At 43.3% G+C, this 14,159-nt stretch overlaps 1 protein-coding gene across 1 annotated transcript in view; it reads left to right on the forward strand.

The window, feature by feature from the left end:
• F13A1 (coagulation factor XIII A chain) overlaps positions 1–14,159 on the forward strand; it is a 165,180-nt gene that overhangs the window by 118,295 nt on the left and 32,726 nt on the right. Inside the window, exons 8-10 of the mRNA XM_063097934.1 lie at positions 4,353–4,456; positions 5,771–5,859; positions 13,604–13,757. Of these exons, the coding sequence (XP_062954004.1) occupies positions 4,353–4,456; positions 5,771–5,859; positions 13,604–13,757 (347 nt within the window). The remainder of the gene's footprint in view (positions 1–4,352; positions 4,457–5,770; positions 5,860–13,603; positions 13,758–14,159) is intronic.

The raw sequence follows: 14,159 nt of genomic DNA on the forward strand, positions 1-14,159 counted from the left end.
TCATTATATAATGACCTTCTTTAACTCTTTTTATGGTTTTTGGTTTGAAGTCTATTTTATCTGATATAAGAATAGCTACCCCTGCTTGTTTTTAGTTTCCATTTGCATGGTGTATCTTTTTCCATCCCTTCACTTTTAGTCTGTGTTTGTCTTTATAGGTGAGGTGGATCTCTTGAAGACAGCATATAGTTGGGTCTAGCTTTCTAATCCAATCAGTCAGTCTGTGTCTTTTGAATGAGAAGTTTAACCCATTTACATTTAGGGTTATTATTGACAGATACTGCTTTACTCTTGTCATTATATTGCTTTTTGTTTAGTGTTTTAAACATCACTTGTCCCTTTATTCCCCTTTTATTTTTCATATTCAATGCTAGTTGCATTTTTGAGGTGATAAGATTTAGCTTCTTTCTCTTTCTCATTTGCATTATAGTTTCAATGGTGGGTTTTGCTATTTCTTGTGAATCCATGATATTGATTATCATTTTTCAGATTCCGGATGCAGTACTCCTTTGAGTACTTCTAGCAGGGCTGGTTGTGTGCTAGTGAACTCTTTTAATTTTTGTTTGTCAGGGAAATATACTTTCTCCCTCATTTCTGAAGGATAACCATGCTGGATATAGGCTTGAAATTTTTTTCATTTAGTCTTTTGAATATATCATCCCATTTTCTTCTGGCCTGAGAAGTCTGTTGTTAGTCTGATGGGGGCTCCCTTATAAGAGACTTGGCACTTTTCTCTTGCTGCTTTTAGAATTCTCTCTTTATGTCTGAGTTTTGCCATTTTGACTATCACATGTCTTGGAGAGGATCTTTTTGGATTGAATCTGTTTGGGGATCTTTCGGCTTCCTGGATCTGAAGGTCTGCATCTCTCACTATACCTGGGAAGTTTTCTGTTATTTCCTTGCGTATGTTTTCAATGCCTTTTCCTTTCTCATCCCTTCTGGAACACCAGTGATTTGGATGTTTGTTCACTTGAGGTTGTCTACTTGCTCTCTTAAATTTTCTTCATTTTTAAAAATTCTTTTTTCCTTTTTCTTGTCTGCTTGAGTTATTTCAAATAGACCATCTTTGAGTTGTGAGATTCTTTCTTCTGCTTGCTCTAGTCTGTTGCTCAAGCTTTCTATTCTGTTTTTTATTTCATTGAGAGAATCCTTCATTTCCAGGAGATCTGTTTCATTCTTTTTTAAGTTATTAATCTCTTTGTAAGTTTTCTCCTTCATATCCTGTATATATTTTCTTGTTTCATTGTGTTCTCTAGTTGGTTCTTCTGTTCTTGGGGTTTTCTTAAAATCAGTGCTTGGAATTCCTTTTCAAACATCTTGAGGGTTTCTTGCTCTGTTGGGTTTGGTACTTGAGAATTACCATAATGCTTTGATAGTGTCACATCTTCTTGTTTATTTGTAGTTCTAGTATTTTTATGCTGATGTTTGGTCATCTGGTAGAACACATAATTCTTCTATCACTCTGGAGTGGGTTATGAGGGGGAAGACTTCCTCCTCTTTAGATTCTGCTGGTGACTCATCTTTTATCAATTCAGTTGAGTGTGAGGTGGGCTGCCTTGGCTACTGTTTGGTCAGTGCACAAGTCCTGCATGTGCTCACTTGGGAGGTCCATGAGTTGGTTCAGTGGGGCCCACAAGCCACTCCAGTGCTCACCCATTTGCGGGCAGGCCCTGTTTCTGTGTCGGTCCCCCAGGCATGGCTCAGGTCCTGCGTGCACTCATCTGGGCAGTCCACACAGTGGTTCAGTGGGGACTGCAAGCCACTCCGGTGCTCACTCAGGTGTGCGCAGGCCCTGCAGTTGCATTAGTCCCCCAGGCACAGTGTGACTCAGGTCTTGTGCACACTCACCTGGGCAGTCCATGTAGTTGTTTGATGAGGCCTCCTTTTCTTCCTCTTTATTCAAACCATCAAACTCTCTGGAGATGCAAAAGTCTTCCTCAATTTTTCCAGGTCCCTCATGTCACCATGTTCCCTCACATCACCACAAACCCCTGTGGTTTTACCTCTGCATGGCTCCTCTCTGTCTCTGCAGTGTGTCTAGCTCTGTAGTGAATGCCTCTTTGGTCCACTGTAGAGATTGCAGTGGCTGGGCAGTGGGGGAAGACTCAGCTCAGGCTCCAGTCTGGCCTCCACCCATCTTCTACAAACACAGATTTGCAAAATTAACTCTCCTTAAATTATTTCAACAGCTTCTTATTGTCTAGGAATAAAGCACACATATTTAATTTGGCATAAAAGGGTCTCACAGTCATATCCTCACTTATATCATAGCTCAGTGTCTTAGAGCATGGACTCTGGAGGTCTATCACTAATGAGCTGTGTGACCTTGGGCAAGGTTCTTTAACTTTCTGTGCTTCAGCTTCCTCCTTTGTAAACTGGGGATAACGACAATGGTACCATTCTCATACGGTGCAAGGAACATCAGATATGTTAATATACATAAAACTTTCAGGATGGTGCCTGGCATATGGGAAGTGTCAGTGTATTTGTGAATTTGGTGAACTGCCTGCCCGCCCTCATCTACTCTCACTCTCCTCCCATGCGCACAACTGTGCAAACACGCCACCCTCTAGCACAGCATGCAATTCACCAAACAGACCATGGTGTCTAGTTCATGCCTCTACAACATTTTTCTTACTTCTTTTGTCAACCTGCTGAACTCCCATTTATCTCCCAGGACTCAGCTCAAATATCGTTTCTGCTAAGAAGCCTTCGCTAAGACCCTGAGACTCCCCCACTGTGACTCCATGGCACCCCAAAACAACTTCTATTTTAGTATGTGTCACTTCAATGAAATATTTTTAGAAGTCTGAGAGTTACAATTTCTGAGCACTTATCCCATGCCAGGCCCTGTTCTAAATACTTTATATGTTTATCTTATTTAAGCCTCACCTATATATTAAGCAAAGCTATAACATGTTTTAATAATTGGTTTACACGTTTGTCATCTCTCCTTGATTGTGAGGCTCTTTATGGGCAAGAATCTATGTCTTAAACATCTTTGAATCTCTGGCATCTAGCAAGGTGCCCAGTTCTTCATGGGTACTTAGTTAAATTAATATCTCTTAATTGAGCCAATCAGAGATGTGCTGCACTCAAAGAGAGATGGGAACATGCACAAATTACTGACACTGAAGGACATTTAGGAAAGAACAGATGCTGGCTGGATCTGAAATTCATCTGTGCTATAAAAAAAGACTGCTGTAACTACCTCACCCCATTGTTAAATCATTATTACTACATGAATATTTTCTATAGTGCTGAGGGGTCTATGTTGATTCTGTACTCTCATTTGATTCTGTACTGTCATGTAATTTCAGGTCTTTCCAAGGACATAACAATAAAATTCATGTGACATCCTATTCCATGCTCTTGCTTCAAGGGTCATGCACAAAGTTCTGAGGAGTTTTGTGTGTCTCTTAGCTCAGGGGTTGCCCACCTTTGATAAAGAGTAAAGAGACCCACACCCTGATAGCCTTTTCTTCTTGTAGACACCAACTGGAAATTTGCCACAAGTCACACAGAATTACAGTCAGGAGTTAATGTTATAATTTCTGTGGCAATAGTCTAGGACCATAAATACAAGTATGGATGTCCTTGTCTTAAGATGATTCAATTTATGATTTTTCAACTTTAAAACAGAGCAAAAGCAATATGCATTCAGCAGAGCATTAATAAATTTCCTGAGATTTTCAACACTTTATTGTAAAATAGATATGGTGTTAGGTGATTTTGCCCAATTATAAGCTAATGTGAGTGTTCTGAGCACGTTTAAGGTAGGCTAGGCTAACCTATGATGTTTGGCAGGTTAGGTGTATTAAATGCAGTTTTGACTTATGATATTTTGAACTTATGATGGACTTATTGGGATGTAACCCCATTGTAAGTCAAGGAGCATTTGCATCTGTTGCTTAATTGTTGCAAAGAAATATGCTTGTTGCAGATTGGAACTATATAAAAGAAATTCAAAGATGAATATTTTGATTTCAGTTAACTTTTCTTCCCTCTCCCTTCAGCACATGGTAAATTCTGTTTCATTAGGTAGCAGAGAATGGTTAAGATCAAAACTGTTTAACACACTGAAATATCTCTGGGTGACCTTGAAGCTGATCTTAGCAGGAAGAGAGCAGTGTCCAGCCATGTGAGTGCTGCCAAAAGGTGTCAAGGAGAATGGATCTGCCTAGCAAAGTCAAGTCTGGAGTCCCAGAATATCACTGGGAGCCCCCAAATTTAGCTTAATTCATTTCAATAGTCTGTAGATAGAATATGCACAGGATTGGGGATCACTTTTTGATTTCTTGGAGCACTGAATGTGATGGGACGTTTAACCTGGCTGGGTTGTGTTTTCTAAGGAACTACCATTGCTGGAATGAAGCATGGATGACAAGGCCTGACCTTCCAGTTGGATTTGGAGGCTGGCAAGCTGTGGACAGCACCCCCCAGGAAAACAGCGATGGTAAAACTGCATCACCCCTTGGGGAGATTGCTTCACTGCTGATCTTTATTTTGCTTCATGATTGCATTTGACGGGAACCATGCCCACTGGGAACCAACATCAGAAGTGTGCTTTCTGGGCACGTGTACAGTATTAACGATCTGCCAATCAGGTGTAATTCCAATAGTCAGCTTTATCCTGATTATTTTACAACTTTTAGAAAAAGAATATACAACTTAACATGTATAATTCATCCACTCCTGCTTTGATAAGCAGTTCTGAAGACAGGAGAGAAATATCTGTGTAAGCATTTTTACTAGGCTATAAAATATACTTCAGCCTTCCCTGATATGCAGTGATAAGATATAAGGCAGTAGAGAAAATGGGGAACTCAAAAACTAATTACAGACCATCCTTTAAATTGTTGTTATTTTTATGTTCTGTGATTTCTTTTAAAACTTCAGTATGTGGATATTTGTCTTCTAACTTTCCAACTGTGCTAAGCAGTGCAGCTATGACCTCCCCCAGATTTTCAAAAACTCACATGATAAACCTCCATCTTTCTGTAATATGATATAAAAAATCAATGGACTGTGGACATTATGTTTATTTCCTCAGGTGTTGATATGAGATATAGGTGTATATGCATGTATGTATAAACATTCAGCACATATTCATAATGGAATCCCAAGATAATACTGGATTTTAAAGAAGAAAGTGCTACGCTTTCTTGTGTTCTGGATTATATGTAATGAGTAGAATTCAGAGGTGACTAATGGCAGCTAATCTCTTATTAACTCTGGATAGGTGGTTAAAATTTTAAGAATTTCAGGAAGGTAAACGTGGGCCTGCTGACTCTCAAAATGCATGCTGGGCCTGGCCGATGTGTGTGGTAGTGCCCCCGTTCTCCACTTAAAGCTGCCATATGTCCATAATGTCCAAAAACAAAAGCAAAAAGCAAAACAAATAACAAGAGCAACGCAACAGCAACACACTGACACTTCCACCACTTCAGATATTGGTTGAGAAAGGGATAAACACTGCGAACCAGCAGCTCAGCATGAGCACTCCTGGCTATGTGTTTGTAGGAGGATACATGCAGGAAGAGCGTTGCATCCTGTTCTTTTCATGGCTTCAGGTTTGGGTTTGAGGAAGCGTTTCTATCAAAACCCTTGTAGGTCATCTGCTATCTCTAGCCATGTGAAGCTCTTGAGCTAAGTCAGGGAGGAAGTTGGAAACACTGGTCTCCAGCAAGCCACCCTCGGTGCCAAGAACCGCTGGGGTCTGCACGGAACAGGAGATGCTGCACTCACGCTGCCTCCCTCTGTGATGCAGGCATGTACCGGTGCGGTCCCGCCTCTGTCCAAGCCGTCAAGCACGGCCACATCTGCTTCCAGTTTGATGCGCCCTTTGTTTTTGCAGAGGTAAGTGGAAAGCTGGAGGAAAGTGCTGCTTTCCTCCCAAGACACTTAACACATGAAAGAACAGGGTTGTGACTTCTGAAGTTCCCAGGTATAGGCGTATGCTTTGTGTTTGCAAAGTTAACCAGACACCATTTCAACCTCCAGGCTCTTAACATTAAATGCAGTTGCTACTTAACATTTTTCATTCCTTAATATTTTGAACTTTCCCATCCCCCAAAAGCAACTGCTTTACTACCTTAGCCAAGTTCTCTGTACACATGAAGTAGGTATTAGCTGCTCCAGAGAATTTAAGTGACTAACTGGATCACTCAACTAAAACTTGGTGGAGACAGTCCATAGACTGCAATTTCAGAGAGTATTGCTTCCCTCTGAGACTGGCCCAGCAATCCATAAAAAACAAAATCAACACCCCCCTCCAACCATGGTTTAGTGTGGGCACTGCCATTCATGTCTAGCAGCCCACCTAATGGGTTGATGCAAACACCTGGGTGAAAGGTTTGAAATTCCAGAAGAACAGGGGCACAGGGCTGGAAGCAGAGGAGGCTGTCAAAGGATGCTCCCGGGAGAGCTCTGGAGACCAAGCTGAACGTAAGAGGTGTCTGGCAAAGGAGAAGGCTGAGGGCCTGCTGGGGAATGGGTGTATGTGAAAGGCTGAGAGGCAGGACTTTCCCACAGTATATTTGCACCAATAAATACACTGAAATGATGTCTCTCATGTATTGAGTTCTGCTATGTAATCACCCTGCCTACCATTTGATGCTCGTAGCAACCCTTTACAATAGGTATTATAATTCTTCCCGTGTTAGACAAAAGAAAATTGAGGCAAAGGGTGGTTAAATAGCCTCTCCACGACCATCTAGCTAATAAATAGTGGTGCTAAGATTTGAAGCCAGGTAGGCACCTGAGCTACTCTAGAAGGAGTAAATAGTTTATTAATATACATCAAGCACTGTGATGGGGGAATTCAGAGGCTCATTTCCTTCAGGAACTCAATTCTAGACTGGAGGTGACAGTATGTGACAGTGAAATAACGGCAATATCAGACATGCCGTGGAGCTACTTGAGCAGTGTACGCGACACGTAATCTGCATTTACACATACAGTTTTGTTAATTGAGAAATACAGGTCAGGAACTGAAGTGGGACAGCAGGGACTACAAAGACACTGTCTAGGAAGGGAGGGCCACCTGGGAACAGATGAGGGCGGTACCGCATGTGAGCACAGCCACAGTCATATGAGCAGAGACCTGGGAGGCCACACAGGAAGGGGCGTGATTCATTCAGGCAAAGGGCGTTAGAACACAGCCAGAGCAAGGAAGGGATCTTTGGCAGAGGAGACAACTTGGGCATCTGAATGCTGTGTGTGGCAATTCAAAGCTTTGCAGACTCGCTAGAATGTTAAGGATGTGTCAGGGGAGTGTTGGAAGACACAGGCTGGAGGAACTCAACACGGAAGACCTTATGTCCTGAGGAATTAGACCTTTGCCCTGTGAGCGAGGGAGAGTTATCGCTGGGGAAGGATGTGATCCAGGGGGCTGGCAGCCTTGGGGACATGCATTGGATGGGATTGTCACTGGAAGTGGGAGACCAGCCAGAGGGCTGGGACACCCCTCCTTGGCAGAGATGAGAAAGGCCTGAACTAGACACATGACAATAGTGGGGGAAGGAGGAGGCAGGACTGAGAACTATTTAGGAAGTAAAATAAGTGTCAATATTTAGAAAGCAAAATTGGGAATTTGAAATACACAAAAGGAATGGTGTTTCTTCCACCATACCTGTCGCTGAAGCTTCTAGAAGCCTTGGGAGTCCAGGCTTACTGTGCTTGGAATTTTATCCCCTTGATTTCACTTTGGGATTTGAAGATTTATACAAACCTCCCCAGCTGCCATCTGATAATTTATGATGCAATGAGAACCTCCTAATGGGAAATCACTCTAGAATCCACAAAGCCTTGTTTTTATATTTTTATTATGCTTTATTGCTGCAAAGCAGGAGAGAGGAAGATCCTCCCTCCACAAGTGAACTGCCTAATAGCTGTTAATGCAAATGCTTTTTGCCATTATTAAATATAGATCGGGGTGTTGTGAATGTCTTCAGGATTTGCAGATTATAATTACTCCGCTCTCACCCACTGCAGAGGCTCGTACCACAGAGCGTGCGATCTGTTGCTTTGGGGCAGGCTGAGCTCCAAGGCTGCGTCATTTATGAGAGATGTTCCAGCTGTTGAAAGTACTTGAGGACTCTTTTCTCAAGGGTGCCTCAAGAGGAACCCAGGGGGCATAGTATGCAGCCTTAAGGAGTGTCTCTGTGACTCAGGGTTGGGGTGGCGGACTGTCCCCTCTCCCTCCTCTGCCCAGACATCTGGCCTCTCACTTGCCAGGCATGTCAGCGCCAGTGACTTCACCTTTTCTTGCCTCGGGCATGCTGACTTTCTTGGTCATTCCTTACTCATTTCTGGGCCGGATGAAACATCATTCATTGACTTTTTTTAGTTATTCTAGGGCCTTGGTCTCCTTGAGCAAAAACAGAACCTACAAGAGGAGGGCACGTGTGGAAAGCACCCTACCTTCAGCCCCTTTTCCTCTCCTCCATTGGGAAATTTACCCTTCCCATTTCTAGATTTCTGCTGGGGCTTGAGGCCCATTTCTCCAGCCCCCTCTCTTCACGTGCCCTCATCGCCACGGTGGGTTCCTCCAGTTCTGAAGGCCCCTCTGCCTCCTCTCTGCAACTAATAGTGGCCTGGGTGAGAGGGGGCAGAGCAGCTCTGGTCTGGAGTCATCTTCTGAGTCCCCGTGTTCATGGAGCATGCAGGGGTTCTTAATGAAGGACTCTCTTCTTTGTAGTGAAGGTAGTTCTCTTCTGTGAATTTCTAGTTCATACCATCCTGCCCCAAACTCTCACACACTCATGTGCGCATGTACCGTACACACACGTGCATGCACACATGTGCACACACACGCTCTCCTGCCTTCCTTCACTGGCACTGAGATGACTTTGCAGCAGCAGGGGGCTCCCTGGGCCACACTAACCACCCCATTGCTGCAGAACCCTTCCCTAGCTCTGGGCCAGCAGTTCTCTGTACACAACCTGTGCAGACACTTCTCTGCAGATTCTTCATTCTCAGTTCAAACTTGTTCATTTTGCTGCCACTGATTAGATGCAGCCCATTTCTTGGCATCTCCTATTTGGATCTAATATGACTCATTCATTCATTCAAATAACATATAAAACTTTGGAATTATTTCGGTTTCTCTTCTTAACCTGCTTCATGTATCTTGCCAGAAACACTTAGAAAAAATACCATGAATCCAGCCACTTCTGCATCTCCACCATTACCTTCTGAGGTCTGCACAGCACAGAGAGGCCACTTCTTAACCCATGTCCCTACACCCTCTCTGACCCCATTTTCACCCATTCTCCACAAATCAGCCAGATTATCCTTTAAAATGTAAATAAAAGCATGTCACGCCCCTGCCCAAACCTTCCAGTGGGTTTCCATCATCCTTACAATAAAATTGAACATAAATCTTTGCAAGATTCTATGTCATCTGGCCCCTGCCTTCCCCCTCACCTCACCCATTGTTCATTTCTCTCCAGTCATACTGACCTTGCTCTTCTGGAAGCATCCAAACATGCTCTTGCTCAGAGTTTTATACATACTGCTTCCTTTGCCAGAAAAGCCCTCCCCGCCCCCCACCCCCATCTTTCTTCCTGTGGTGGAAGAACACTTTGCATATTCTGTTCCCTCACTGCATCCAGGTCTCTGCTCTGATCACCTCTTCACCCCCCACCTAAAATATCACTATCTGTCCTGTTGTTTTTTATCCTCCTACCCTGCCTTAGCACTTAGTATTCCTCTCCCTTCTAGAATATAAGTTCCATGAAGGTAGGGTCTGTTGTATTCTCGTTGCTGACAGCAGGGTCTGGTGCATAGTAGCCATCAATAAACATTTGTTGAGTTGAATGGATGAATGAATCAAGCAAACAAGAGCTGGTGCAGAGCACACTGCCAAGAGTAGTATCTCAGAGATAGGGGCCAGAGTTGTGTCCTCATGTGCTGGCATCCCTGGTAGGTGACGAGGCACATGTATGAAGCACAGAGAGCACACTCAGGGGCCTGGCAGCGTCACCAGCACCTATGGGCTCAAGAAACAACAAGTGCAGGAGTGGGCATGTGGCAACTGTGTCAGGAAGGTGGGTGGGAAGCCACTACCTCCACGTGCCCTTGGAGAAACAAGGCTTTCTCTGCAGAGCACGCACAGGAGGTTATCTCCACTTGGGAACCAGTGAACGAACCAAAGCAAACTTGATCCTAGCTCCTGAAAACAAGAGGGAGTCTCCATCCTCAGTGGTAAGCACAGCTTCCACCAGCCACGGACATACGCTTATATAAGTTCAATGAATACAAGCAGAAGTTTGCAGAAGCGGGTCTTCTAGGCTGCTGCCCACCCCACCTTTGCTGAGCCCCCAGGGACCTGAACAGTGGCAGAGGCTGTGTAGGAAGTGCCATGTCTGACTAAGAGGCAAGGGTGAGGCATTGAGAAAAGAGACTGGATTTCGTGTTGAGATGCCCGGGTTCAGTGCGACCAGAGCCCCTTCAGTTGTAGAGGTAGAACTAGATGATCACTAATATTCCTTCCCATTCTAAAGAGGGAAAATATATTAGCCTTAAACACAGGGCTTTCACAAGAAGGACTGATCTACCGACCAGCACTGCGAGGAAGGTATTATCAAACCTAGGCTCAGAGAGATGCAGTAACTCACCCAAAGTCACACAGCCTAAGTCCAGTAATCCTGGTGGTCTACCCTGCATTAAACTAGTGTTCTAGTATAGAGTGTCAGTGGGTCTTGAGCGGGGCCTGTCACTGGTACTTTTAAGCTCCTCAGTGATTTTCCTGTGCAGCCAGGATGAAGAACCCCTACACTAGTGGCTGAAATTGAAAAGAAAGCTTGCTGGCATCGCTTGGAAAGAATCCTTTCCCTCTCTCCCGTGTCCCCCCATGCACATACCAAAGCCATTCACATGTAGGTTTCTCCTCCTTCCTCTTCACAAGGGACAGTGTTGCTGGTTGGCCTGAGGTTTAGTCTACATGAATTTCCTAAGCCATACTCAAGGGAAGCCCAGGATTTAGCCACTTTTGTATTTAGCTTGTGTCCCTGGAACACTGTACACTGTTGTGGGGTTGGTATGAAGAGGGTATTTGTCATCGTAGCTGCTATAATTTGTGAGTGGAGGAGGTCGCTCTTTGTGCTTGCACGGCCTTCTCCGGAGGGAAAGCAGTTCATTGAAAGATTGCTTAATTTTTTCTTCCCCCAAAATGACAATGTTTCTTAGGTGCTCTGTGTTCCTAGGTGTTTCTTCGCTGCTCTGTGCACTCCCGTCCTGATTGCTGGTTTTACATTTGAACCTTTCACATCAGGTGGCTAGTCCACTGAGCTCTGTAGAGGGCCATTTGCTACCCTCAGAAACCTGAGCCCCAAGCGTGGAACCATCTCACCACCTGGTGGTCCTGCCGGTTGATGTGGGAGAAGCAGTGTGCTATGAAGGTCAAGGGCACAGGCCATCGGACCACAAATGCTTTGCTTCACCTTCTGAGTCTCGGTGGCCTCATCTGTAACATGGTTTTAATAGAACATGCTTCACGGGCTTATTGTTGTGAGGTTTAAATTAAGTCATTTGCAAAATGTCCCTGAAACATTGTGGGTATTCAATAAACAAACGTTGGCTATCTCCGCCTTCTTAGAGATCAGACTTCACATAAACTCAGAACGTTTTGTGAGAAAGTAGAGAAAAGTTGCTCTCTTTAACCTCAACTTTAAAAGTTAGGAATATATCATCAAGTTTCCCCATTACCTAATAATGACCATCACATTTTTACTCCATTTGGAAATTTACAAGTTATAGATCATATCTCACTCTAACTTAAAATGTTCATATGAAATTGGAAGAGCAAGTATAGCTATTTTCATTTTATAGAAGCAGGAACTGAAGTTAGAGAGGTCAAAGTGACTTTCTCTGAGGACATATTCAAGATCACAGCTCATGTTTCTTGAAGCTCACCCAGTGTCTCTCTCAAGTACCATCTTTGGAGCCTTTGCACCTGCCTGTGCATCTGCCTATCACAGCCTTCCTTCCTTCCATTCTTTACTTTACTGATTCCTATGCATTTTCCAGGTTTCAACTGGGCTGTTATTTCCTATCCAACCCCTGTCCCCCTGCCCATGTTCTCCAAAAGTATCATGGACTTACCCTCTCTAGGTACTTATCGTACTATATTGCAGGGGTTCTCGGGTCTGGGTGTCCAATAGAATTATCCGAGACCTTTTAAAAAGTATATCAGTTTAGGATCTCACCCAAGACCTCTTTGATCAGGCATCTATTTTTTAAAAGTGCCTCAGGTGATTCTGGTGTACAAAATCTCCCTTACTAGAGTGCAGACCCTATAATGGCAGTGACCACATCTATTTTCTTCATCATTAAGGCTCCAACACCTTGAACAATATCTGGCAATACTATTAAATAATATATTATTATCAATAACATTTATTGAGTATTTACTCTATGCCAGACACTATGATAAATAATTTACATGCATTTATTTCAGTCAATACTGCCAATTATCCTATGAGGAAGGAGTATTGTTATCCTATGTAAAGAAGGGGAAACTGAGGCTTGAAGAGGGGCTTGGAAGACATAGTGTAAATATTCCAGTGACTGTTAGCAGTGCAATTTGTGTTTTCTACCTGCTTCCATGATTATAAATGGAACCCCTCCAAAAAAAAAGATTGTAAAAAATATATATAATAAAGGACTCAAGGACTCTGCTTTCAAGACAGATTAACACATCATCTCTAGAAATGAGAATGGTAGAGCAGAACCCTGGAATAGCTTGGGGGTCGGCCAGCATTGGCCCCAAGATGCCACTTCTAAGTCCCCCAAATAGCACATTTTAGTTGCTGAACCACCAGAAAATTGCTTGAATTCCTCCCAGATAGCCTAATATTATTTTTCAATTAAAATGCTTTTGGCTGCAAGTAACGGAATTAATATGACTGAAACTGTGGAGGTTTATTTCTCTCATATATGAAATCCTGAAGTAGGTGGTCCCAAGCTTGGCTTAGCCATGTAACAGCCTCAGCGAGGCCTCAACCTCCTCTGTCTTTCCACTCTGCTGTCTTCCGATCATTGGCAGTGTTTCTCTTTACTGTCCCAGGATGGCTACAGCAGCTTCCAGAGTCACTTCGATTGCACGAAAACATCTGAAGGCAGGAAGGGAAGGACAACACCCCACCCCAACCGGCCATCTACCTCTCTCATTTTGTAAAAGAGAAAAATCTTTCCCAGAAGACAACTAGCAGATGTCCTCCTCTTCCTAGAAGAAGGTCCCATAGCCACTGCCAGCTTAAAAGAAGTCTGGGAAGACAAGAAATGGACATGGAGCTTCCAGCTCTCCCTTAGGAGGTGGAATTTACCAGGAAGAAAAAGGGGGGAAAGAAATGGTTGCTATTTAGACACTTGATAGTCCCAACCCCGAATATCCTTCATTTAAAAGACTGATGGTTAATCTAAACTAGATTCCCCTTCAGGATATCTTTAAAACAAACTTGGCCCCGTGCATCTAAGGCTGTTGAAGAAAGGAACACGTCAACTCTAGAACTCTCTAGACAACAACATTGTGGAGAGCTAAAGATTTTGGTGTCACGGACTTTTGCTGATGGCTAACGCTCTCCTCTCCTGTTTCTAGGTCAACAGTGATCTTGTTTACATCACAGCTAAGAAAGACGGCACTCAGGTGGTGGGAGCCGTGGATACCACCCACATTGGGAAATTAATTGTAACCAAACAAATCGGAGGAGACGGCATAAAGGATATTACCGATACTTACAAATTCCAAGAAGGTAATTTACTACAACCAGATTAATATTCCTTTGCCCAAGTCCATTTAGTGCTTATTCACTGTCACCCTGAAATGTGTTTCCTGGAGAATGCACTGGCATTTGCAGCATTTGGTAGCAAGAGCAGAAGCATAAATTCTCATGAGTGACAGACACGTCACACACACAATTTTTCATTGTAGTTTTGTTTGCTTGCTTTGAGCAGGATTCCCCCTCCCACGGCTTGTGAAATGATCTGCTTTATCGTCATATCTATTTTGATAGAGTATAGAATATATTCTTGCTCATAAGAGCCTTAATTATAAATAATCCTATTAGAAAACACTGTATAACTGATGTACTTTTAGTTCAATAATCAAAATTTAACTACTTCACATTTGTTTAGTAATTTACAAAACATTTTCA

The sequence above is a fragment of the Cynocephalus volans genome, chromosome 5 (genome assembly GCF_027409185.1).
Source record: "Cynocephalus volans isolate mCynVol1 chromosome 5, mCynVol1.pri, whole genome shotgun sequence".
NCBI lineage: Eukaryota > Metazoa > Chordata > Mammalia > Dermoptera > Cynocephalidae > Cynocephalus > Cynocephalus volans.